Source organism: Tachysurus vachellii, chromosome 18, assembly GCF_030014155.1.
Source record: "Tachysurus vachellii isolate PV-2020 chromosome 18, HZAU_Pvac_v1, whole genome shotgun sequence".
NCBI lineage: Eukaryota > Metazoa > Chordata > Actinopteri > Siluriformes > Bagridae > Tachysurus > Tachysurus vachellii.
The window spans coordinates 6,034,088-6,060,040 of NC_083477.1; the positions used below are offsets into that span (position 1 = coordinate 6,034,088).

Below are 25,953 nucleotides of genomic sequence, written 5' to 3' on the forward strand. Positions count from 1 at the left end.
TTCTTCATTTCATGTAGTTCATTACAGTATCAGCATTAGAGAAAAGATTTTTCATTCACAAACCCTCAGTAAATAGTTGAGTCTGGCCAGTGCCTCGAGGAAAATGTCCGCTCCTTTATTAGAGAACTCGTAACGTCCAGCGATGAAGAGAAACACGGTTTTATCCAGGTTGAAATCTAAATGCCTGCAAGGGGGGAAAAACTCTATTCCTGGACATGTACTTGTGTGGTTCTGTGTGTGTGTGTGTGCGTGTCCATGTGTGATGCTCTCACCCATAGAAATGCCCTCTGATGAACTCTTGGATGCGAGCCTTGCTCTGAGCGTGGAGGTTCTGAAACTCGTGCATGGCTGAGAACTTTTTCACATTCAGACCGTTAGGAGTCACGACGTCTAAGACAGAAATAAAATCCAGAAAATAAAAAAAAAAAAACGACAGTCAGTGATTAAATATGATTAAAAAAACAAGCTTATGCTGCATCAGATTAAAGCTAGTGATGCAAAAGTCAGTCAACGTGGCTGTTCATGCCATCAGAACTTCTTTACATTATAATAACTTATAGCTGTATATACACCATTTATCCATCACTCATATGATTAACGTTAGCTAGCTAGAGTTTTACAAGACAAACACAGAGGTTTTTTTTCCTTCTAGATTAAAATGACCACTACTGGAATGCCACCATATATCCACCAGCTTGAGGACCTTAGAATCGAGTACACTTAATCCTCTTGAGCTAGTATACGAGTGTGGGAGACAAAACGATCTCAGTCAGGAGGTTTAGAGGTGTGTGTGTGTGTGTGTTGAGGTTTAAACCTGAGCACTCAGTGTGTTCATGGTGCATTTATATATATTAAAAAAAAAATAACCATGCTTAGTCGGCACACTCACACGACACGCTGTAAAGTTAAGGTCTCTCTTTATTCATTCATTCATTCATTCATTCATTCATTCATTCATTCATTCATCTTCTACCGCTTATCCGAACTACCTTGGTTCACGGGGAGCCTGCGCCTATCTCAGGCGTCATTGGGCATCAAGGCAGGATACACCCTGGACGGAGTGCCAACCCATCGCAGGGCACACACACACACTCTCATTCACTCACGCAATCACACACTAGGGACAATTTTCCAGAGATGCCAATCAACCTACCATGCATGTCTTTGGACCAGGGGGAGGAAACCGGAGTACCCGGAGGAAACCCCCGAGGCACGGGGAGAACATGCAAACTCCACACACACAAGGCGGAGGCGGGAATCGAACCCCCAACCCTGGAGGTGTGAGGCGAACGTGCTAACCACTAAGCCACCGTGCCCCCTAGGTATCTCTTTAACATATTGTAAATGACCCTAAGCATATTAGACACACACTGTACATTTACACAAGTTTACGGTGTTTGGGCTGAAGGAGATTCACCTGGTTTCCTTTTGAGCAGGTGTTCAGCCTCGATGGCTGTGATCTTAGACACAGTGGTGAAGACGTGAGCACAGCGTGCTGCAGCCCGCTCTATACAATAACGGTGGTAGATCTGTCTATCCCCTGCCTCCTTATCAACATTGAACTACACGGAGAGAGAGAGAGCCAGGGGAATCCATATAAAGAGAGGTCTGTGTACATATAATGTTTGTGCCATGCATCATTTTTAAAGCCACACACACACACACACACACACCTCTGCCAGGTTGTTGTAGAAGTCGACGTTCCCGGCACACAAGTATCGGCCGAGCAGCGTGGCGTGTGTGGTGAAAATAGTGGCTACAGGTAAGTGCCTCTGTCTGCATAACACCAGCCCCAGTCCAGCGAGCCACTCGTGAAAATGAGCCAGGATATGTGGAGGATCTTCACACTGTGCTGCATACTGAAAACACACACACACACACACACACACACACACACACACACACACACACACACACACACACACACACACACACACACACACACACACACATTTGATTTCACACAGAATACAGAAACATAGAAGTGATGGACAAACTCACATACTAAGCAGCGACACACATACACACACACACACCTCTCCGAGCAGCCAGGCAGTAAGGAAGCCGAACAGGACGGCATCGTTGGCCTCGCGGTCGAACCACGGCACGCCGATGGAACAGTTTTCCCACAATTCACTCTTCCAGCGGTCCAGAGACCAGGCGGTGAAACCAACATCCAACAGGATCACATAGGGAGAGCCTTCAATCAGCCAACGGCCAAAATACACCTACACACATACAGTACACAGTGTACACATACAAAGCGCTATGTAAACAACGATTACTTACACAAGCACAAAAGTTTTGGCACCGTACACCACATAAATGTAAGCTGACATTCCACATGGCAACACTATTCATTCAAAGGTCACCTTTATACACACTCACAAACACGGGTCCCTTCATTTCAGGGAGTTACTGGACAATTGTCATTACATCATCAGTAAGAAAGTAAGACCTTTTAGACCTGGAGTTGATTTAAATGTAGCATTTACAACTCAGACCTATAAACATGAGAGAAAAAAGTCTTTATCAGGAAGTAAAACTCTTATTCTTCTGTCTAAACTCATGAAGAGAAACTCACACACACCCCCCCACACACACACACACAGACAGACACACACAGACAGACAGACACCCACACCCACACAGACAGACACCCACACCCACACACACAGACAGACACCCACACCCACACACACAGACAGACACCCACACCCACACACACAGACAGACACCCACACACAGACAGACACCCACACCCACACACAGACAGACACCCACACCCAGACAGACACCCAGACCCACACCCAGACAGACACCCACACCCACACACAGACAGACACCCACACACAGACAGACACCCACACACAGACAGACACCCACACACAGACAGACACCCACACACAGACAGACACCCACACACAGACAGACACCCACACACAGACAGACACCCACACACACACACAGACAGACAGACACCCACACACACACACAGACAGACACCCACACACACACAGACAGACACCCACACACACACAGACAGACACCCACACACACACAGACAGACACCCACACACACACAGACAGACAGACAGACACACACACAGACAGACAGACACACACACACAGACAGACAGACACCCACACACACAGACAGACACCCACACACAGACAGACACCCACACACACACAGACAGACACCCACACCCACACACACAGACAGACACCCACACACACAGACAGACAGACACCCACACACACAGACAGACAGACACCCACACACACAGACAGACAGACACCCACACACACAGACAGACAGACACCCACACACACAGACAGACAGACAGACAGACACACAGACACCCACACACAGACACCCACACACAGACACCCACACACACACAGACACAGACAGACACACACACAGACAGACACACACACAGACAGACACACACACAGACAGACAGACACGCAGACAGACAGACACACACACACAGACACACACACAGACACACACACAGACACACACACAGACACACACACAGACACACACACAGACACACACACAGACACACACACAGACACACACACAGACACACACAGACACACACAGACACACACAGACACACACAGACACACACAGACACACACAGACACACGCGCTTAGCCAAAGGTCTGAAATAGAATGCAGCCATGGTGCGAGGCATTGATATAGCTTGTAACCTTTACACATGCATACCAGGGAGATGGATACACACACCTCAGAATGAGGGTTTAGGATTTCAGCTTCAGGTTGGGGAGTAACATAGTGTGTGTGTGTGTGTGTGTGTGTGTGTGTACCTTGCAGCCACTGTTGTTCATCTTGTCGATGGTCCTCCTCAGCACTGCGTTTGGGGGCTCAATCAATTCAACCTGGGTCCTGACATTGGACTCCATATAGGGCCCCACTAAGAAGTAGTTTTCTCCCCATTCCTCACAGGTCAAACGTGCCTTTGTCTGGATCACAGTGTAGATGCCCCCAACTGCCAAAGGACACACACTTCACAGTAAATGGCACAGATCTCTCAGGCCTGACCGATGAAGGAACAAAAAGCCACTGAGTCTCAGTTTATACAAGCTGAGGCTGAGGCACAAAGGAAGTGGTCATGCTCATGTTACCTGTTTATTCAGTTCTATAGCACTTGTAGCAGACAACAAAGTATTCTGTACCAGTGAGAAATTCAAGTGTTCATATCACTTCAATAGTAACATTCTGTACTGGAGATTCCAGGTAGGGAGCAAGAGTTCATATAAATCCTACAAATTATATAGCAGAAAATGGGCTTGAAGTTCCTGATAAACTTTGTAGCATCTCTGGATGACAAACAGCAAGTAAGCTATTTTGGAATATTTTTTCTTTTTTAACCAGAACCACGAAACAATAATGAAATTTCAAAACAAAATTACATCTTTACATGTTTACATCTTGCCTACTGCAGCAGGTTTTTTTTCCACACAAATGCACAAAGTAAATGGTGTTGAACACATTTCTGCTCTCTGAAAGCTTGAAATCGTTAAAAATTGTTTGTTCACACTGATTGAAAATGCATGTCGATTTCCATTCCTGGGGTCCACGAATAAACATCCTGTTTCAAGTTCATTCAATTTGGAATCAGATGATCTGCTTGAGCTATCAAGAACCTGTCGCCCTGCCTCTAAAACAGGGTGGAAAGTTCTGCCCTCTTATACATGATGTTTACATTTACGGCATTACGCCCTTTTCCAAAGCGGCTTACATTTATCTAATTTACTGTATACAGCTGAGCAACTGAGGATTGAAGGCCTTGCTCAGAAGCCCAGGAGCTGCAGCTTGGTGGCCCTGGGATTCAAACTCATGACCTTCTGATAAGTAGTCCAACACCTAAACCACCGAGCTACCACATGCCTGAGCTCACGGAACCCCACGATTGGCTAGAGCTGCTCAGTCATCTGCAGAGTAGCTGCCACTCCTGTCAGAGCTGCTGTTATTATAGAAAATAAATCAAACCCTTTTGACCAATCAGATTCGAGAATTCAACAGCTCTAAGAATAAAGAAGAACTCTCAGACAGCTTTCTGATGTAACTCTGCAGTTGAGCGGTGTAACAGCTCGTATCCAGGACACTATTACCGAGGGTGTGTCCTATCCTTTGGACTTGTGCAACTTGGTGACGGTTGCACAACACAAATAAAGGTCATACTATCCTGAAACCTGAGATTGCTACACTGTTATTGGTCTTAAAGCTTATTACAGCTGTAGGGTTTTCTGATGCCCCTTTTCCACCAGGGCAGTTTGAGTGCTGGTTCGGAGCCAGAGCCTAATTTGGAACCAGTTCTTTCTTTTTCGACAGCCAAAGCACCGGCTCTGAACCAGGAAAAGTGCTTCTTAAGTAGCACCAAAACGTTACTGGTCTACACTTAAGAACCGCTTGTGTCAGGGGCTGTGGGCGGGGCTACTGTTAGTGCATTTGATAATGTACCTTAAGTATAAAGTTTAATACACTTTTACTTTACCGCGATATGATACATTATCAGCACACATGATAGTAAGTAGCTACATGCTAAGGCTAACTTTTTCTGTGTTAATAATAAAATAATGTTATGTACTTTCTTGATAACAACCTCCTTTATACAGATTACATGGAGCTGCACGTACACGTTACTTTTGGATGCTAATGTAGGTTCACAAAGCCATGAGCATTAACAGTAAAGCAACATCCGCCATTGATGATATGTTTGCCGCTGCTGCGCTAACGTTGCTGGGACACGTGACACGTATACAGTGACGTCAGACTCAGCTCTGTGACGGCTCTCTAGCCGGTGGAAAGGCAAACCGGTTCTTAGAAGGTTCGCCAGTGGAACCAACTTTGAACCAGCACCAGCACTAGCTCTGAACCAGCACTCGGTACTTTTTGGTGGAAAAGGGGCATGAGAGGGTAGAAATATAATGTAACATAATATAAGCTCTCATCAAGGTCACTTGAAGTACATGTAAAAGTGACTATTTATAATTACTGGGCTCCAACAGACCGTTATTTTATTTAGGGTCTACTGAAATGCTGAAAGAGTCTGACAAGATTAACTCTGAATAAAAAAGAAGTATCACAAGATCACTGCTATGAAGAGACGGACAGCTGTTTAAGTGTCATGACAACAAGACGATTCAATCCGTAATGCTTGTGTGAATGGAAAAAGAAAGTAAATTAAAATGTCATACCTTTATTAGCCACCTCCCATGCGATTTCAAACAGAACCGCATCCTCCAAATCGAATTCCTCGTCCCACTCCTCCAGACCCGACAGGGAGGTCACAGAGATACTGCGTGCCAGTGGCATGCTGCTGGAATATAGGAAAAGGGTCAGTTAGTTAAGTTGGACACACTCACCAGTTGAACCTCATAATAATGCAGTGATGTAGAACAAAAATGAACAAGAACCACTTTGGATTATTCTGCTACACAGAGTGGTGTGAAGTGAAGAGTACGGGGGCCAGTGGTGAGGGAATGTGGCTTGTGCGCATACAAATAAGCTACAGAATCTGACGTAATCAGCATGGGAAGGACAACCAGGAACTGTTACCAGTTTACCAGGAACGATTTCTCTGTAACATGGAGTTTAAACTCAAATACAGCTTGTATAAACTTCCCTCAGAGTGAAACAGGTAATGAGCACCATTACTATGCCGGCGTATGCGCACATAGACCCTGTTCACTCCTGGTGTTGATATCAGTCTTGAACAATCTGATTCAAACCTGGCATAACAAATGAATCTCCCGGATTTCCTACAACGTTTAGGCATTTATTAGTTATCAAGACGGTGCAGTATACAAACTCGCAACAGATCAGGGGTGTTCAAATTTATCCACAAGGCGGTGGTGCAGACATGGACTGGACATTTCTGAAGCTAGGGCAAAGACACAGTCAATTCGTTGGGCCTTCTTTGCTCTCTGGGATGAATGGAGTCATTTCCAGGTTAAAAATAAATATATTTATAATCGCACCCTCCAGTGTCACCCAAATGAGGATGGGTTCCAATTTTGAGTCTTGTTCCTCACAAAGTTTCTTCCTCTTCCATCCAATGGAGTTTTTCCTCACCACAGTCACATCACTCATCTCAGGCTTGTTCATTGTGGATAAATATAAACACGTTTAAATAGAAGTCTAATATTAATCTTGAACCTTTTGTACTATCTTTATATATGTTCCGTAAAGCTGCTTTGAGACAATGTCCGTTGTTAAAAGAGCTATACAAATAAATCTAAATTGAATAGAAATGATTCAAAAGTGGGGGGCACGGTGGCTTAGTGGTTAGCACGTTCGCCTCACACCTCCAGGGTCGGGGTTCGATTCCCGCCTCCGCCTTGTGTGTGTGGAGTTTGCATGTTCTCCCCGTGCCTTGGGGGTTTCCTCCGGGTACTCCGGTTTCCTCCCCCGGTCCAAAGACATGCATGATAGGTTGATTGGCATCTCTGGAAAATTGTCCCTAGTGTGTGATTGTGTGAGTGAATGGGTGTGTGTGTGTGCCCTGCGATGGGTTGGCACTCCGTCCAGGGTGTATCCTGCCTTGATGCCCGATGACGCCTGAGATAGGCACAGGCTCCCCGTGACCCGAGGTAGTTCGGATAAGCGGTAGAAGATGAATGAATGAATGAATGATTCAAAAGTAACCCTACACATATATGATGTTGTATGCCTTCCTGACCACTACCCAGTGTGGTTTAAGCGATCGGATGATGACATCATGAGACATATCTGACCCTGTTCACACTAGTTTCTAGTGCTTTTTAATGTAATGCCAGGTGTGAACGAGAACAGAGTCGGCACACCATTCAAATTCCAGGTTTAAATCCAAAATTAAATCAAGGTATGTTATTGCTGCGGTCAAGTGTTGGACCGTAGTCTGGATACGGATACAGCGTCACATTTCAGACGAACAAAATGACTTTTACTTTAAAACCAACTTTAGTAGATATAAGCATATTAAAAAAACCGCTCAGACGAATACGAACACGACTTCTATGACAAATCGCCCTTCACTGAATTTAAAGCTTATCAGTTCGGTCTGTGACACTAGACCAAAGGGTTAACAAAATACCAGCACAAAATAAAACAGAACATAAAACATAACTGGTTGAGCATTAAAAGGTTTCAGTTTTAGTTCCTGGTTTGGACCTAAAAACAAAAAAAAAAACACACAAAAAACATCCAGCGAGAGGGAGTTCTGCAGGTGAAGTTAGAGGAGAATGTCCAGACTGCTTCAGGTCTGTCTACAAACCTCTATCTAACTCAAATAACCAGTCTTTACAAACATGCTGAGCAGAAAAGCATTTAATAGATTAATAAATAATACATTAGGCAGCCCTAGCGTTGATGAGCTATTACAGTACATTAAAATCTGTGTTAAAATCATCAAGATTTGTTTGACGACTAATCAAAGGGATTTCATCACTAAATGAAATCACTTTCATTTAGTGACAGACGGACAGAAAGAGGACGAAGAGATTGAGAAAGCGTGTTGAAGGAAACAGAACTTCCTTCCACTAAACATGCCAAGACAACTCTCACCGAGTCAGAAGACAACATATTAATTCAATGCACACCCACACACACACCCACATTCCTAATAATAATATTAATCAACTTCCCAGATCTTCTGGTATGAAAAGTATTGAGCAACGAAAGAAAGTAAGACATGAAATGATGAAACCCTGAAGATTTACAACTTTATACGTTCCTCTTTCCTGCTTCCTCTGGAGGACACACCCCCAATCTCTCTCTCTCTCTCTTTTACTCTACATCATATCACAAGTGTTACTCAATTTTATTTCTGCTTGGATGGTTCTGATCAATGTTTAAAGAAGTGACTCATGTGCCACTGGTATGAACGGTGGTCTGATCTGATCCAACCTGCACTAACCAAACCAAAAGCAATACATCCATCATTACGTTAACAATTACACAAACTAGAGCTGTGTCATTAAAAGTGCTCAAGATGAAGAAGGAGAAGAAAGGGGACAAGATGCCAGGAACGTGACATGTAACACAACTCACAAGATGTTACATCATCTCTTTACAAACAGGACAAAGACTCAAGGACCAGTCAGATCTAAATGACTCTATAAATAATATTTGCATAATCCTGACCAAAAAAGGCAACAACCTTACGGTCACGGTGTATACAGGAAGCATAATCCTTCATACTCAGTTTACTAGACAAAAGAACGTATAGAGTACATTCTATTACAACAAGGTGAGCTTTTCCCCAAGAATGATGAAATAAATGAGGAAAAAGCTATGTGGAAATTTTTCAAAAGTGAAAAGGTCCCATCACAAAAGGTTGCATGCTCTGGAGGTCTTCTGGCAGCTTGTCAGCTGTTCTCAGAAGGTCAGATGAATAGCTTTAGATATTTTTGCAGCCATTACTGGGACTTCCAGAGAGACTTTGAGAGACGCACGTGGATGTCGATGAGAACCTAACAGACACAAGTAGATTGAAGTGTGCAAGAATAAAAACACAGGAATTCGGATCCCCATGAGAGATGATAATATGGTACACACACACACACGCACGCACGCGCGCGCGCGCTCACAACTAAGTGTGGTTTGGCGTACGTGCCTCCCCACCAGTCAGCGCTGTGACGCTGTGACGTCCAGTCAGCGCTGTGCATCTCGGTCTAATGCACAGTAAGATTAAGTTACGTTAGAATATTACTGTTATTACTGTTTTTACACGTACGGTTCATTTTTTTCAGCTTAGTGGTGACTGACAAGAATATCTAAGTCTGTCGTGAATGTAAGGGGGCGTGGCAACATCTATAGGTCATAGCACGAGATAACGGTGCATAAATCAAGCGTTATAATGACATTGAACATGACAGAGAGAGAGAGAGAGAGAGAGAGAGAGGCAGGTAGAGAGACAGAGAGAGAGAGAGAGACAGAGTACAGAGAGAGAGAGAGAGAGAGAGAGAGAGAGAGAGAGAGAGAGAGAGTAAAGAGAGAGAGAGACAGAGAGAGAGAGTAAAGAGAGAGGGAGAGAGACAGATAGCGAGTAAAGAAAGAGAGACAGACTGAGAGAGAGAGTAAAGAGAGAGGGAGAGAGACAGAGAGAGAGAGAGTAAAGAGAGAGAGAGTAAAGAGAGAGAGGTTAGAAAAGTGGCTTTGACAAGCATGATGAACTCACCACATTAACACACCTCCGTTTCATGCCGAACCACATGCATATTACTCTGGCGCACGAGCGTTAATCACGCGCTACATAAACACCGAGATAAATAAACACAACTGAAAGTCAAGGTCTCACCCTGCAGAGACGGCGTCCTGTCCTCGCGCAGAAGCACAGCGCACGCATCTGCGCCAATCAATCACCGACTGTGCCACTTGGGAGGCGGGACCTTATGAGGGGCGGGGCCATGTGAGGGGTTGTGTATGAGGCGGGGCTATGTAAGGGGGCGTGGTCACCGTGCGAATTGATGCACAGGCTTTCAGACGCAGAGAAAAAAAAGTCACGTCATAATTTTGAACGCTTATAAGTAAAATCCTTCAAAATCCGTCTTCATTCAGATTCATCACTGACATGACTGTCACTCAATAATGTCGCCGGAAATAACAAATATTAAATATATTAAATATAAATAGCAGAGAGAGTTCGGCGAATAGGGTGCTCCAAGAGCGCCACCCCGTCACGTGCACAGTCTATGAAATATGATTGGCTGAGGCTTTTCTTTTCGTTCATCTCATTGGTTAACTGTCACGTCAGTTTGGCGTTGGCAGCTGGAGAGGAACGTGATTGTGTCTTTAATGTTTATTTCCTTCACAACCGCCAGACAGCATTCAGCTTCCTCTCCCAAAGCCCTTCTCCTTTTCAACTGTTACAGTTGTTCCTCAGACTAGAAGTACAATATAATAGTAGTAGTAGGACTTTATGAAAAAGTCAGAACAAAGTGAGGAACAAAGCGCTAAGGTGCAGAAAGATTTGATGATGATGATGACGATGATGATGATGATGGTAATGATGATGATGGTGATGATGACGATGATAGTGGTGATGATGGTGATGATAGTGATGATGATGATCATAGTGATGATGATGGTGATGATGATGATAATGCAGGAGTGATGATGATGATGATGGTGATGATGATGCAGGAGTGATGATGATGATGGTGATGATAATGATGGTGATGATGTCGATGATGATGCAGGAGTGAGGATGATGATGACGGTGATGGTGATGATGATGATGGTGACGATGATGATAGTGATGATGGTGATGGTGATGATAGAAGCAGGAGTGATGATGATGATGATGATGATGATAGTGATGATGATGATGATGATGATGGTGATGATGATGCAGGAGTGATGATGATGATGGTGATGATAATGATGGTGATGATGTCGATGATGATGCAGGAGTGAGGATGATGATGACGATGATGGTGATGATGATGATGGTGACGATGATGATAGTGATGATGGTGATGGTGATGATAGAAGCAGTTACCGTTGCCACCTTACAGATCCTGAACTCGGTGTAATGTCTGTGTAAATGTTCACATGTTCTCCCTGTATCCACATGACTTCATGATTCTTCACCTCAACCCTGACCAGGATAAACCAATTACTGAGTACAAATGAATGAATGAAAAAAAACTAGGCCTGCTTGCATATAGTTTGCATTCCTTTATTTGGAAATTGTCAAAAAATGCAGATTAACATATTAACATGAATGAGTGAATATGAATATTTATTCATATTTCTGAGAAATATTAGAAAATAAATGAAACATATTTACATTCATATTTTATATTTAAAAAATGATTATTATTATTTTAAATATATTTACACTGGTAAAGTTAAAGGTATATATAAAAGTTGGTCTTATTTAGACTTGGTCTGGTGTCTGTTTTGCCCTCTAGTTGCTCCTAGGGTTTTATAATCCCACTTATCCAACATGGCGGCAAGTAAATAAGGTGCTTCAGGAATTTAGACCAATCAGAGCGCTCTCTGTGTTCTGCGCAATTTTGCCGGGAAAACGGAAACCGTCTCAGTAGAAGTTAGACTCAGTGAGTCGATTCTCTCAGGTCGGTACTGGATTAAAATGTATATTCTGTTACATTACTTGTTTAAAACTTATTTCGCATGACTACAATACAATCGTGAATTCTACCGGCTTATCGAGAACGTACCTTGTGCGCTTGTTTCACATTAGTTTAAGACTCTGTGTTTAAGCTAGCGTGTTTTTGGTGTTGTTTTTTGTCCCACCCGTATTCGGTTTACAGTGCTATGATTGGGCAGTAATATTCACTTTCCGGTATTATGATTGGTTAATTTTGTCGTGCTGCCGCCCATAGTGAAGTCTTAGCCAATCGTAGTGAAGAAGGCGGGGCTTGTCATAATGTCGGTTGGAGAAAGGGGACATGCTTTGCTAATATAGCAGGCTAACCGGTTAGTTTACATTTATTTTTAAACAAATATAAAGATGATGCAAGAGCAGATAATACTTTTTATTATAGAAATGCTATTTTGAAGCAAAGATGGCTAATTCAATTATGGACAGGCAAAGAACGTCTTCGTTATCATTGATTGGTTTATTTTGATGTTCTGCTAGCTGACGACTGAAGGACTGAACATTTATTCAGTACATTTTAGTACAGCTTATTTATTTTGGGTATCATTTGGACATGCATTGCTTCAAAAGCAGCTATAAAGGCTTCAGTCAGGTTCATAACAAATGCCAGATGCTCTGTTTTCACCCTTCACCACTTTCAAAGAGAGGCAAAGTAAAAGGGTCATAATTCTTCATATCTGTCTGTATTATTACAGAAATGTATCCCATATGTGATTGTTTAACATCTTATTTAACATCTGTGGTCATTAATAGAAAATCAGTCCTCTCTAAACAATCTAAGTGGGTGTGATGGTGACCTGATCACAAACTTGTTGCCAGATAGTGTAAAAAGTGGCAAAAAATGCATATTGACCGAAAGCATCAAGCCTTCTGTTATGATTTGTATGTGGCTGAAAATGTAAACAAAAAGCATTGACACTGGATATTCCTTTGAAAAGATGCCGCAGCTGATTTGACCCCATGTTTCTGTTTTTACTTTGCAGTTTGTAAGGAATGGAGTTCAAGCGGCGGAATGGAGGACCTTCGATGGGAAGCGCCTCTCAGGCCAAAAGGGGCAAAACGGGCTCTGAGTGGGAGGACAGCCCGTCGCATTTTGAGGAAGAGCTTGCCCTGTTTGACGAAATGGACATGGAGGTGGAATCAGGAGAAGGGCAGGCAGGTCATGATGTCATCCCAGTGGGTAAGAATTGTGTCAGAGGGTAGAAAGAGTGTGAGGCAGAGATACTGTAGAACCACTGGTTCATTTGTGATCCTCTTTGTTTCTCTCAGGTGATTTGTTTTCAGCGGATCTGAACCCACGCTGGCGCCGTCCGTCTGCAGCACCTCTTCAGCCTGATAAAGACACTCTCATCTTTCAGCAGATTGATCTGGACTATTATTTGGGTAAATTAGGACTTAAAAGATTAGGCAGCAACGTTAATGTCAACATTGTTATATTCCCCCGAATCTATGGAGTGTTGTCTTTGTCTAACAAGTAGATTTTTATTTATGCTATACTTCTTATCTTTAAGGGGTTAGCAGATTGTTCTCTCTCTCTCTCTCTCTCTTTCTCTTTCTGTGGTTCTCTCTTTCTCTCTACGTCAGTCTTTCTTCGTCTTTATTTCTGTTTGTCTTTGTATCTGTTTCTGTCATTACGTGTCTCTCTGTCTCTCTTTCTCCCTTTCTTCCACTCTGATTTTTGAGGGGTCTGTGTGTCTGTGTGTGTGTGTCTAGGCTCTGCAGTGGCCGGGATGCCAGGACAGGTCCAGGGAAAGGTTCCGGTGGTCCGTATGTTCGGAGTGACGGACAATGGGAACAGCGTGTGCTGTCATATCCATGGTTTCGCTCCCTACTTCTACGTTCCTGCACCAGCAGGTGAATCTCAGTCTCAGTCCATTAGGCCCCAGCATCACTCTCATGTCCATTTCATGCATCATTATTCATAATCATTCCTTCTGTATCTCTATCAGGCTTCACTACCTCTCACCTGGCGGAGTTTCAGAAGGAGCTGAACTCTGCAGTGTTGAAGGACATGCGCTCCAACAAAGACAACATCTCTGTGACCGTGCTAGCGGTGGACATCACGCGCAAAGAGAGTGAGTTTTATGTTTAATCAAAGTCTCTGTCTGTGTGTGTGTGTGTGTTTACTTACTTATCTGAGCATCTTGTCATTACGGAGGTATGTACGGTTACCACGGCAAGCGACCACTGGACTTCCTGCGCATCACTATGGCGGTGCCTCGGCTGATTGCCCCGGCCAAACGGATCCTGGAGCAGGGATTTAAGTTTGCTCACTTCTCCATTCAGAGCTATTCTGCATACGAGGCCAACATAGACTTTGAGATCAGGTGAGTGTGGTTATTATTATTATTATTATTGTTATTGTTATTGTTATTATCCTTATTCATAATATCTCTCTTCCGGCAGAGTAATGGTACCATGATCAAATCTGGTCCATGTTATGGTGTGTGTTTGTTGTCAGGTTCATGGTGGACAGTGATGTGGTTGGCTGCTGCTGGATTGAGTTGCCTAAAGGGAAGTACAAGCTGAGAGAGGAGAAGAGTGAAGGAGAGCAAGACTCCCGGGCCCCAGGCAAGGTAGCGGCTTCCTCGGCTAGTGAAGAGCTTATGAAGTTAACAAATGTTCCTATTACAACATACAGTATAGTTACATCAGTCAGACCCAGCACCCTATTATCATGTATTTCCCTCCCCTTTCTGCCTGTTTTTGGATTTATCTGTCTCTTTCTCCATTGAGCTCTCTTTATCCCTCCCTCTCTGTCTCTCTCTCTCTGTCTCTCTCTCTGTCTGTTTCCCAGGTGTCTCTGTGTCAGTATGAGGTGGATGTCGGATGGACAGATCTGATCAGTCACCCAGCAGAAGGGGACTGGCAAAGAATCGCTCCTCTCAGGGTCCTCAGCTTTGACATTGAGTGTGCAGGCAGAAAAGGTTGGAACTGGACACACAGAGTGTTATGTCTTTGTTAACTCTGCACTCAGGCATACAATGTGTGGTGCTGATCTTAGACGATTATAATAATGCTGTTGTGTGTGTTCAGGTGTGTTCCCAGAGGCAGAGGTAGACCCGGTGATTCAGATCGCCTCCATGGTGCAGCGTCAGGGAGAGAAAGAGCCGTTTATCCGCACTGTTTTTACCTTACAGAACTGTGCTAGTATAGTGGGCTCTCAGATCCTCTGCTTCACACAAGAGAAACGGCTATTGCAGGTATGAGAGAGAGATATGGATGGATATATGGATGGAGATGGATATATGGATGGAGATGGATATATGGATGGATGGATGGGCAGATAGATATGGATGGATGGGCAGATAGATATGGATGGATGGATAGATATGGATATGGATATATGGATGGATAGATATGGATATATGGATGGATAGATAGATATGGATGGATAGATAGATATGGATGGATGGACAGATAGATATGGATGGATGGATAGATATGGATATATAGATGGATAGATATGGATATATGGATGGATGGATAGTTAGATATGGATAGATGGGTGGAGATGGATATATGGATGGAGATGGATATATGGATGGAGATGGATGGACAGATAGATATGGATGGATGGATATGGATAGATATGGATGGATATAGATATGGATGGATGGATAGATAGATATAGATGGATGGATAGATATGGATGGATGGATGGATGGATGGATGGATATAGATATGGATGGATGGATAGATAGATATAGATGGATGGATGGATGGATATAGATGGATGGATGGATGGATATAGATATGGATGGATGGATATAGATATGGATGGATGGATAGATAGATAGATATAGATGGATGGATAGATATGGATGGATGGATGGATGGATAGATAGATATAGATGGATGGATGGATGGATATAGATATGGATGGATGGATAGATAGATAGATATAGATGGATGGATAGATATGGATGGATGGTTAGATGGACATATTGTGTATGTGTAATATATGTATTGTGTTTGTTCTCAGAGTTGGGCAGAGTTTGTGAGGACGGTGGATCCTGACATCATTACTGGCTACAATATACAGAACTTCGACCTGCCGTACCTGCTCAACCGTGCTGCTACTTTAAAGGTGTGATTGCGTGTTGTGTGTATTGATGGGCAGCCTGATTAAGCAGGGGACATGCTACAGTGTGTGTGTGTGTGTGTGTGTGTGTGTGTACAGGTGAATTATTTCCCCTATCTGGGTCGTATGAGGGGCATCAGGTCGGTCCTTAAGGATTCCAGCTTCCAGAGCAAACAGATGGGACGCAGAGAAAACAAAACCGTCAACATGGAGGGCAGAGTGCAGTTTGACCTTCTTCAGGTGAAAATACACACACACACACACACACACTTGTAACACACAAAGAACTTGTCTCACTTTTCATTGAGAAACACAGACAGCATTTTTGCTTTTGTAACCTGGCATGCTTTCTAATGCAGGTCTTGCTGAGGGACTATAAGCTGCGTTCGTACACACTCAACGCCGTCAGTTTCCACTTCCTGCAGGAGCAGAAAGAGGATGTCCAGCACTCCATCATCACAGATCTGCAGGTTAGATGAAGGAAGACCAGAATAAACAAGAGCTGGCATCCATGAATATTATTTTGTATGATCTGTATGATGAAGCCTAAAGTTGACCCCTCTCTCTCTCTCTCTCTCTTTCAATCTCTCTCTCTCTTTCAATCTCTCTCTCTCTCTCTCTCTCAATCTCTCTCTCTCTCTCTCTCTCTCTCTCTCTCTCTCAATCTCTCTCTCTCTCTGTCTAGAATGGAAATGAGCAGACGAGGCGGCGTCTAGCTGTCTACTGTCTGAAAGATGCCTACTTGCCTCTGCGCTTGCTGCAGAAGTTGATGTGTGTGATTAACTACATGGAGATGGCCAGAGTGACTGGTGTGCCTCTGACCTACCTGTTGTCTCGAGGCCAGCAGATTAAAGTCGTGTCTCAGTTACTACGACATGTGTGTGAAAGTACACTCACTCACATACTCTCTTCCTTGCTCGGTCTCTCTCTTGTCCACGTGCGCTCTGTCTCACACGTGCATGCTCTTTCTCGCTCCATCTTGCCCACGCTCGCTTTCTCGCCTTCTCTCTCTTTCACATGCTTTCGCTCGCACGCTCTTGCACCGGCACGCTCTCTCACTTGCGTGCACTCTCGCTTGCGTACTCTTGCTTGCACACTCTCATTCACTCACACACTCACTGTTTGTTCCTGTTTGTAGGCCATGAAGCAGCACTTGGTGATGCCGGTGGTAAAGACTGAAGGTGGGGAGGATTATACAGGAGCTACAGTCATTGAACCAGAGAAGGGGTGAGGGTCTTGCTTATAGACTCATTCATTCATTCATCTTCTACCGCTTATCCGAACTACCTCGGGTCACGGGGAGCCTGTGCCTATCTCAGGCGTCATCAGGCATCAAGGCAGGATACACCCTGGACGGAGTGCCAACCCATCACAGGGCACACACACACACACACACTCTCATTCACTCACGCAATCACACACTACGGACAATTTTCCAGCGATGCCAATCAACCTACCATGCATGTCTTTGGACCGGGGGAGGAAACCGGAGTACTGGAGGTGTGAGGCGCACGTGCTAAGCACTAAGCCACCGTGCCCCCTGCTTATAGACTAATTGAATTAATTTAAACGAACAGTGGGGGGCACGGTGGCTTAGTGGTTAGCACGTTCGCCTCACACCTCCAGGGTCGGGGTTCGATTCCCGCCTCCGCCTTGTCTGTGTGGAGTTTGTATGTTCTCCCCGTGCCTCGGGGGTTTCCTCCGGGTACTCCGGTTTCCTCCCCCGGTCCAAAGACATGCATGGTAGGATGATTGGCATCTCTGAAAATTGTCCCTAGTGTGTGATTGCGTGAGTGAATGAGAGTGTGTGTGTGCCCTGCGATGGGTTGGCACTCCGTCCAGGGTGTATCCTGCCTTGATGCCCGATGATGCCTGAGATAGGCACAGGCTCCCCGTGACCCGAGGTAGTTTGAATAAGCGGTAGAAGATGAATGAATGAATGAATGAATAAACGAACAGTATCCTTTTGTATTGTATCTTACAATCAAAACTAAGTTAAACTTTATATCGAAATTCAGGTTTGAGCTGGTTTTGCTCACATTGATGGGGAATAAATGTATAGCAGATATCAGGAAACTTGCAAAGGTTCTCATGTACATTTCATATCAGTCAGTAACAATAAAAAGAAGTAATTATTGCGGTAAGTGGTATAAAAGACGTTTAGTATTAGTTTAGTTAGTTTGGTTTGGACGTTTATAAAAGACGTTTAGTTTAGTATTAATTCGTTTACATTTTTTGTTTACAATATTTTTAATTTGAATGACTATAACCGTCCTTGTAAATGATGTATTGTTTGTGAACAGATACTACAGTGTACCAATTGCCACTCTGGATTTTTCTTCACTGTACCCGTCCATTATGATGGCTCATAATCTGTGTTACACTTCACTGCTGCAGAAAGGCCAAGCAGAGAGACTGGGGTAAGAGAAGCTTTGTGAAGGCTGTGCACGAGTGTGCGCGATTGTGCGTGCGTGTGTTTATTCATTCAGGTGTCACTTTGTCACTATGTCATGATTTCTGCTCAGTTCCTGATTTGTTACGTGTTGTGTTTGTGTTGTATTGTTAAATAATCTGTGTGTATGTGCTCAGTCTCTCTTCAGATGACTTCATTAAGACTCCTACAGGCGATCTGTTTGTCAAAAGCTCGGTGAGGAAGGGGCTCCTGCCCGAGATCCTGGAGAACCTGCTGAGTGCCCGTAAGAGGTGAGAACCAAATCTACATGATGTTAAAGAGCAAATATGTTTTGACCTCTCAGGACTCGGGTGGAGTGTTGAGCGTTTGGTTCATGTGTTCAGGGCAAAGTCCGATCTGAAGAAGGAGACCGACCCGTTCAGGAAGCAGGTTCTGGATGGCAGGCAACTGGCTTTAAAGATCAGCGCCAACTCTGTGTATGGTTTCACTGGTGCACAAGTGGGCAAACTGCCCTGTTTGGAGATCTCACAGGTCTGTTTCAGTCTTTGTACATGATCAGGAACCTCAAAAGGTTGAAGTCTGGGCCGCTCATAATTTGCCGTGTTGTGTGTTCAGAGTGTTACAGGCTTCGGCAGACAGATGATTGAGCAGACAAAGCAGCTTGTGGAATCCAAATACACCTTCGCTAATGGATTTCCAGCTGATGCCAAGGTAACAAATCCAGACACGCCAGTTGAGAGCAAAACTCTGTGTATATGTATGACTGAGAGTGGTGTGTGTTTGTGTGTGTGTGTGTGTGATCGTGTGTATTTAGGTCATCTACGGAGACACGGACTCTGTGATGGTGAAACTGGGAGTGAACACAGTGCAGGAGGCGATGAACATAGGGACGGAGGCGGCTGCGTGGGTGTCCTCACATTTTGTCCCTCCAATCAAACTGGAGTTTGAGAAGGTAGATGAAAAAGCAGCACTCAAATCTGCTAAATACATTGCGCTGTAGTTGAGGTTTCTGATGAAACAGGATGTTTTAGAGGTCCTTCGTCAGCTGTGAGGTTAAAGATTAGCAAAACTTTATCTGGCTTCACCTTCTCTAGCCTCTGAAGCACTTCACTTGCACAGCTGAAGAAGCTTGAGGAAAAGATTGACGATTCTCTAATGGCTGTAAAATGACAGCATTATAATGACAATAATTACTGAATGGATATTGAGGATGAGTTCAATCTGGAAAGTGTCATTAGCTGTCATTAGCTAACCCTCATTTAGTTAGAAGACTCGAGCACTTTGAAGATCTCTCTCTCTCTCTCTCTTCTCTCTCTCTCTCTCTCTCTCTCCTCTCTCTCTCTTCTTTCTCTCACTCTCTCTCTCTCTCTTCTCTCTCTCACTCTCTCTCTCCTCTCTCTCTCTCTCTCCTCTCTCTATTCTCTCTCTCTCTCTCTCTCTCTCTCACTCTCTCTCACTTCTCTCTTCTCTCTCTATCTCTCTCTCTCTCCACTCTCTCTCTCTTCTCTCTCTCCACTCTCTCTCTCTCTCTCTCCACTCTCTCTCTCTCTCTCTCTCTCACACACACTCTCACTCTCTCTCACTCTCTCTCTCACTCTCTCACACACTCTCTCACACTCTCTCTCTCTCTCTCTCTCTCTCTCTCTCTCTCTCTCTCTCTCTCTCTCTCTCTCTCTCTCTCACTCTTGCTCTTAATTGTACCTTCAGTTGGAGAATCTACTAACAGCTCCTCGAACATAATTATTAGTACACTTCTGTATATATAGAGGAAGACTTTTACTGTTTTTATAGTGAAATGATTACAGAATATTTATTGCAATCACTAAGAAAACAGATATTTATTCAACCATTTTTATTATTATTTTTTATTTACTTGTGGTGAAAGTTCCTCTTTTGTCCCCAGCGTGTACAAACATCTGTAGTCAAACACACGACATTTAAAGAAATCTTTTTCTCCTCCCTCTCTCTGTCTCTCGGTCACTCTTTCACTCTCTCGCTCTCTCTCTCTATTTCTCTGTCACTCTTTCACTCTCATGCTCTCTCTCTACTATGTCACTCTTCCATTTCTGTCTGCGCTCTCTCTTTCTCTCTCTCTCTCTCTCTCTCTCTGTCATGCTTTCACTCTCTGTCTCTCTCTCTCTCTCTGTCATGCTTTCACTCTCTGTCTCTCTCTCTGTTTTTGACTTGCATCTCCCTCTTCTTTCTTTCTTTGTCTCTTTCTCACCATGTCTCTCTCTTTCTCTCTTTCACTCTCTGTCTCTCTCTCTCTCTCTCTCTGTTTTTGACTTGCATCTCTCTCTTCTTTCTTTCTTTGTCTCTTGCTCACCATGTCTCTCTCTCTCTCTCAGGTGTACTATCCATATTTACTGATCAATAAGAAGAGGTATGCAGGCCTGTATTTTTCCTCCAGTTCCACACAGCATGATAAGATGGACTGTAAAGGAATAGAGACAGTGAGACGAGACAACTGCCCCCTAGTGGCCAACCTCATCAACACATGCCTTCAGAAAATCCTCATCGAGAGGTACATGCTTGATAAATTACTGTGTGGTTTTCAGCAGTGCCTGAGTTCCTCACTTCAACTAATCAGGTGTGTGTATGTGTGTGTGATAGAGATCCTGATGGAGCTGTAGCCCATGCTAAAGAGGTGATCTCAGACCTTCTGTGTAACCGCATTGACATCAGCCAGCTGGTGATCACAAAGGAGTTGACGCGCACTGCGCAGGAGTACGCAGGCAAACAGGCCCACGTGGAACTGGCAGAAAGGTGTGTGTTTGTGTGGCCAACATTGTCTTATATAACATAAACAATACGCTGTTATTGGTTCTGGATAAACAAATGCTTTTTGTCAGCATGCAAATGTTTTGGCACCCATGGTTGAAGTGACCATGCTAGAGAATGCAGATCTGTTAGTGAGAAGGGTTCCAATCAACCGCAGGAATTAAAAGCCAATCCCGAAAAGAGATGTAAACTAGTAATTCATTTCCGAAGTACAACAATTTGCCTCGCAAGTGGTAACAAAAAAAGCTTTGCCCTATTGTTTGGAGGGCAGTTTGCAGCAGGCAGGGGACCAAGAGAACAAAAATGGAAGAGTTTTTTTTTAAAGAATTTTTATTGGTGATCTTTTATTCTTTTTCTGCAATTCTCTAAATGACGTAAAGCCGCCTTTAAAAAAAAAAAACGATGTCGATGTAGAACATATTCTTGTGTTGTGTGTGTGTGTGTGTGTGTGTAGGATGCGAAAGCGAGATGCAGGCAGCGCTCCTAATCTGGGTGATCGAGTTCCATATGTTATCATCAAGGCTGCTAAAGGAGTAGCAGCATACATGAAGTCAGAGGTCCGTGAAGTGTGTGTGTGTGTGTGTGTGGGTGGGTGGGAGTAAATGTGAATATGCTGTGGATGATGTTTTTGAGATTCAAGTGTAGTTTCATGTTTGTAAATGTAGTCGTGTTTATTATCGGTTCAAATCTTTTGTGTGTGTTCAGGATCCTATTTATGTGCTGGAGAACAACATCCCTATCGACACAGAATACTACCTCGAGCAGCAGCTGTCTAAACCTTTGCTGCGCATCTTTGAGCCTATACTTGGAGAAACCAAGGCTGAAAGTGTATTACTCAGTGAGTAAATGTGTGTGTGTGTTTGTGTGTGAAGCATGTCATTGTGTAATGTGTATGTAAAACAGGTCATTGTGTAATGTGGTGTGTGTTTGTTTGTTTCAGAGGGAGATCACACACGCTGTAAGACCGTTTTGACCTCCAGAGTTGGTGGCCTCATGGCTTTCGCACAGAAACGTAGCACATGCATTGGCTGCAAAGCAGTTCTCAAAAATGACAGTACGTGTGTGTGATCGAGCGTGTGTGCGCGAGTGAACATGGGAGTGTGTGTCGTGTGAGACAGTGTGCGTGTGAGACTGTGTGTGTCTATGCACTTGTGTGAGTGCGGGAGCGAGTCTGGGTGCGTGCGACAGTGTGTGTTTGTGTGTGATTGCAGGAGTGTGTGTGCATGCGTGCGCGATTTTAGGAGCTTATGTGTTAGCCGGCCTGAATGATTGTTACGTTGCAGACTGAACATGACTCTGAAGCTGATCATTTCTTCCCTTCCTGTAGCTGCTGTGTGTGATTTCTGTAAGAAGAAGGAATCTGAGCTCTATCAGAAAGAGGTGTGTAATCAGTCCTGTATCATCACTGCAGACCACATGTCATGAAGAACTGGATAATTATCTGAGAGATCACGATTCTCTTACAAAATGTTTTAACGTGTTTAATATGTGGTTCTGAATATTTTTTTTTTTTGTGCTGTTCAGATTGCTCACCTGTCTGCACTGGAGGAGAAATTCTCTCGTCTATGGACTCAGTGTCAGCGCTGCCAAGGGTCCCTGCATGAGGATGTGCTGTGTACCAGGTGTGTGTGTGTGTGTGTCTCTGAGTGAGACTCTCTCTCTTTGTGTCTGTGTGCGTGCGTCTGTCTGTGTGTGTGCATACTAAAACTAGTGTGTGCCAGTAACTTATTATTCATGCATTTATAAACAGACACAATACAAGCCTCAAAGCGTGTACTTTGTTTTCTGCACGTGATTTAAAGTGAACTTCATATGGAAATGTGCATGCAGTCATGCGTACCTCTGACCATTTACACCACTTTACATGTTAACTAAAGCTTACACGGTCGAGTGGCTCCAGTGGACCTGAAATGCCTTTTTTCATTTAGAGCCCTTACGACTTAGACACGAGTCTGTATTCGACAATGTGACATGCTTTCCCAGTGTCATGCCTTTAACTGGTGATGCAGAACAATTGACGTTCCGAAAAACTTGTGTTTGAAATCAGATCCGTCACCAGAAATCTTATCGCACTGGCATCAGAGTAATGCTTGGTGACACATTGCCTCTGATTTGCACAGGGGGGATGTGGTAGCTTAGTAGTCAAGGTGTTGGATTTCTGCTCGGAAGGTTGTGGGAGTTGGTTGCACTCGAAATCCACTCAGCTACAAACTGTTGTAGTAATTTACATTATTTACTGTCAAGTGTCTTCCAAATGAGGGATGAGGTTCCAAATGAGGATGAGGTTCCAGTGTCACCCAAATGAGGGAATAGGTTCCAAATGAGGGATGAGGTTCCAGTGTCACCCAAATGAGGGATGAGGTTCCAAATGAGGGATGAGGTTCCAGTGTCACCCAAATGAGGGATTTGGTTCGTGTCACCCAAATGAGGGATGAGGTTCCAGTGTCACCCAATTGAGGGATGAGGTTCCAAATGAGGGATGAGGTTCCAAATGAGGGATGAGGTTCCAGTGTCACCCAAATGAGGGATTTGGTTCGTGTCACCCAAATGAGGGATGAGGTTCCAGTGTCACCCAATTGAGGGATGAGGTTCCAAATGAGGGATGAGGTTCCAGTGTCACCCAAATGAGGGATGAGGTTCCAGTGTCACCCAAATGAGGGATGAGGTTCCAGTGTCACCCAATTGAGGGATGAGGTTCCAAATGAGGGATGAGGTTCCAAATGAGGGATGAGGTTCCAGTGTCACCCAAATGAGGGATGAGGTTCCAGTGTCACCCAATTGAGGGATGAGGTTCCAAATGAGGATGAGGTTCCAGTGTCACCCAAATGAGGGATGAGGTTCCAAATGAGGATGAGGGTCCAGTCTCAACCAAATGAGGGATGAGGTTCCAAATGAGGATGAGGTTCTAGTCTCAACCAAATGAGGATGAGGTTCCAAATGAGGGATGAGGTTCCAGTGTCACCCAAATGAGGATGAGGTTCCAGTGTCACCCAAATGAGGGATGAGGTTCCAGTGTCACCCAAATGAGGGATGAGGTTCCAGTGTCACCCAAATGAGGGATGAGGTTCCAATGTCACCCAAATGAGGGATGAGGTTCCAAATGAGGATGAGGTTCCAGTGTCACCCAAACGAGGATAAGGCCTCTACCAAATGTCATAATTGTAAATGTAAATGATCTATTAATACTAGATACTAGTTCACATTCCGGAAAGTTCTTCTTTGATTGTGGGAATTTATGTAATGGTTCAACCACAAGTCTGTCATTAAACATGACTATACTCGGTTCATCCACGAGCAAAATCTAGGTGTGTTTAGAGTAATTGATGTTTACTTATGCAAGAAGTTGTGTTGTTGAGTAATGTTAGAGAAACATAATGTTGTATGTTCTGTTAGAGAAACATAATCAACAACGCTCTATAATCCATTCCTGAGTGGGATGAGCTTCTGTCAGAAAATAATCCAAAGTGTTCTACTGATCTCAGGCCACACTGACAACCAGAGATCGTTCATTTTCAACTGAGATTTCCGGCAACGTGAAAACGTTCAGCAAAGTGAAGGATACCGAGTCTGTTTCTCCACAGAGCAACACAGGAAATAAATGTGTCCATCAGACTTTCTGTGTATATAAGTCTCTGTTTTTGTATTCCTATTTTGGTGAGCTGCAGTAACAAACCCAATTTCCCCAAGGGATTAGTAAAGTATTCTGAGATATACACTGCTGAGTTTTAGACACAAACATCTCCATAAATCTCCTCTCAGAATAGGTCGTTCTAGCAGCAAGAAAGAGGATTTTGAATCGTTTGTGTCCCACTGAGAAACGTTGCTATAGCAACCAGTAATAGGAACTGCACAATACAGCATCTGAAGACTTACAGCAGTAAAATCTGAGAGAATCTATTTTTTTTTTAATAATACCATTCAAGTTTGCCAACATTTGCATGTATGTATGTATGTATGTATGTGTCATTTTGTTTATAGTGATGTTTTAATGTTGTGGAATTTCTGTGGAACAAGTTAGTTCCTATTATTGCTTAAGTTCCTGTTATAACAATAATAATAATAATGCCTAATGCTTTAACAGTTTGCACATCAGCATCTTTTTTTGCACTTTCTCTTATTTCTGCTGTGTTATGAGCTTCTGCTACAGAAAATGAATCAAAGGCATCTGACCACAGCTGCATGTTTATAAATGATCATGCTCTCTCTCTGTCTCTCTCTCTGTCTCTCTCTCTCTCTCTCTCTCTCTCTCTCTCTCTCTAGTCGAGACTGTCCCATCTTCTACATGAGGAAAAAGGTTCAGAAAGACCTCGGCGATCAGGAGAAGCTCGTCTCAAGGTTCGGCTGGTGAGATCGTCTCAGGAACGCATTTTCTCTTTATTCCTCTCACACAGCCTGATCGGAGTGGTTTGGTTTTGTTACTCTCTTTTTATAAAGAGCCATAGTTACCTTTTTATTCACAATCGGTCCAGCAGAAAAATAAATAAATAATAAAATCATCTTTTTTTGTAAAATGTTGCATTTTTGGC

The 25,953-nt window shown here is 43.7% G+C and overlaps 2 protein-coding genes across 6 annotated transcripts in view; one reads left to right on the forward strand and one right to left on the reverse strand.

Moving 5' to 3' along the window:
• The window catches only part of gys1 (glycogen synthase 1 (muscle)), a 14,589-nt gene extending 4,157 nt beyond the window's left edge, over positions 1-10,432 (reverse strand). The window contains exons 1-8 of one of the 4 annotated variants that reach the window (XM_060891811.1): positions 10,320-10,432; positions 6,238-6,356; positions 3,844-4,025; positions 2,037-2,228; positions 1,674-1,859; positions 1,418-1,562; positions 273-390; positions 64-184 (exon numbers count right to left, since the gene is read on the reverse strand). In XM_060891811.1, the coding sequence (XP_060747794.1) occupies positions 64-184; positions 273-390; positions 1,418-1,562; positions 1,674-1,859; positions 2,037-2,228; positions 3,844-4,025; positions 6,238-6,355 (1,062 nt within the window). In that variant the 5' untranslated portion in view covers position 6,356; positions 10,320-10,432. Of the gene's footprint in view, positions 1-63; positions 185-272; positions 391-1,417; positions 1,563-1,673; positions 1,860-2,036; positions 2,229-3,843; positions 4,026-6,237; positions 6,360-10,199 lie in introns of all 4 variants that reach the window. The other 3 variants (XM_060891810.1, XM_060891808.1, XM_060891809.1) reach the window with 3 other exon arrangements.
• A 1,535-nt stretch (positions 10,433-11,967) lies between these two features.
• pold1 (polymerase (DNA directed), delta 1, catalytic subunit) lies at positions 11,968-25,915 on the forward strand. 2 transcript variants are annotated; one of them, XM_060892076.1, is made up of 27 exons: positions 11,968-12,102; positions 13,133-13,329; positions 13,419-13,532; positions 13,863-14,003; positions 14,099-14,224; positions 14,308-14,476; positions 14,611-14,725; positions 14,947-15,076; positions 15,186-15,352; positions 16,135-16,239; positions 16,333-16,473; positions 16,593-16,703; positions 16,919-17,110; positions 17,372-17,460; positions 18,537-18,653; positions 18,823-18,936; positions 19,030-19,177; positions 19,262-19,357; positions 19,461-19,598; positions 20,995-21,170; positions 21,260-21,412; positions 21,882-21,984; positions 22,133-22,265; positions 22,368-22,481; positions 22,755-22,807; positions 22,952-23,049; positions 25,688-25,915. In XM_060892076.1, the coding sequence occupies exons 2-27, from the start codon at positions 13,143-13,145 to the stop codon at positions 25,773-25,775; spliced, it is 3,318 nt and encodes a 1,105-aa protein (XP_060748059.1). In that variant the 5' UTR covers positions 11,968-12,102; positions 13,133-13,142; the 3' UTR covers positions 25,776-25,915. The 2 variants fall into 2 exon arrangements, with proteins under 2 accessions (XP_060748059.1, XP_060748060.1); XM_060892077.1 differs by lacking the exon at positions 11,968-12,102 and adding an exon at positions 12,364-12,466.
• Positions 25,916-25,953: the final 38 nt, after the last annotated feature.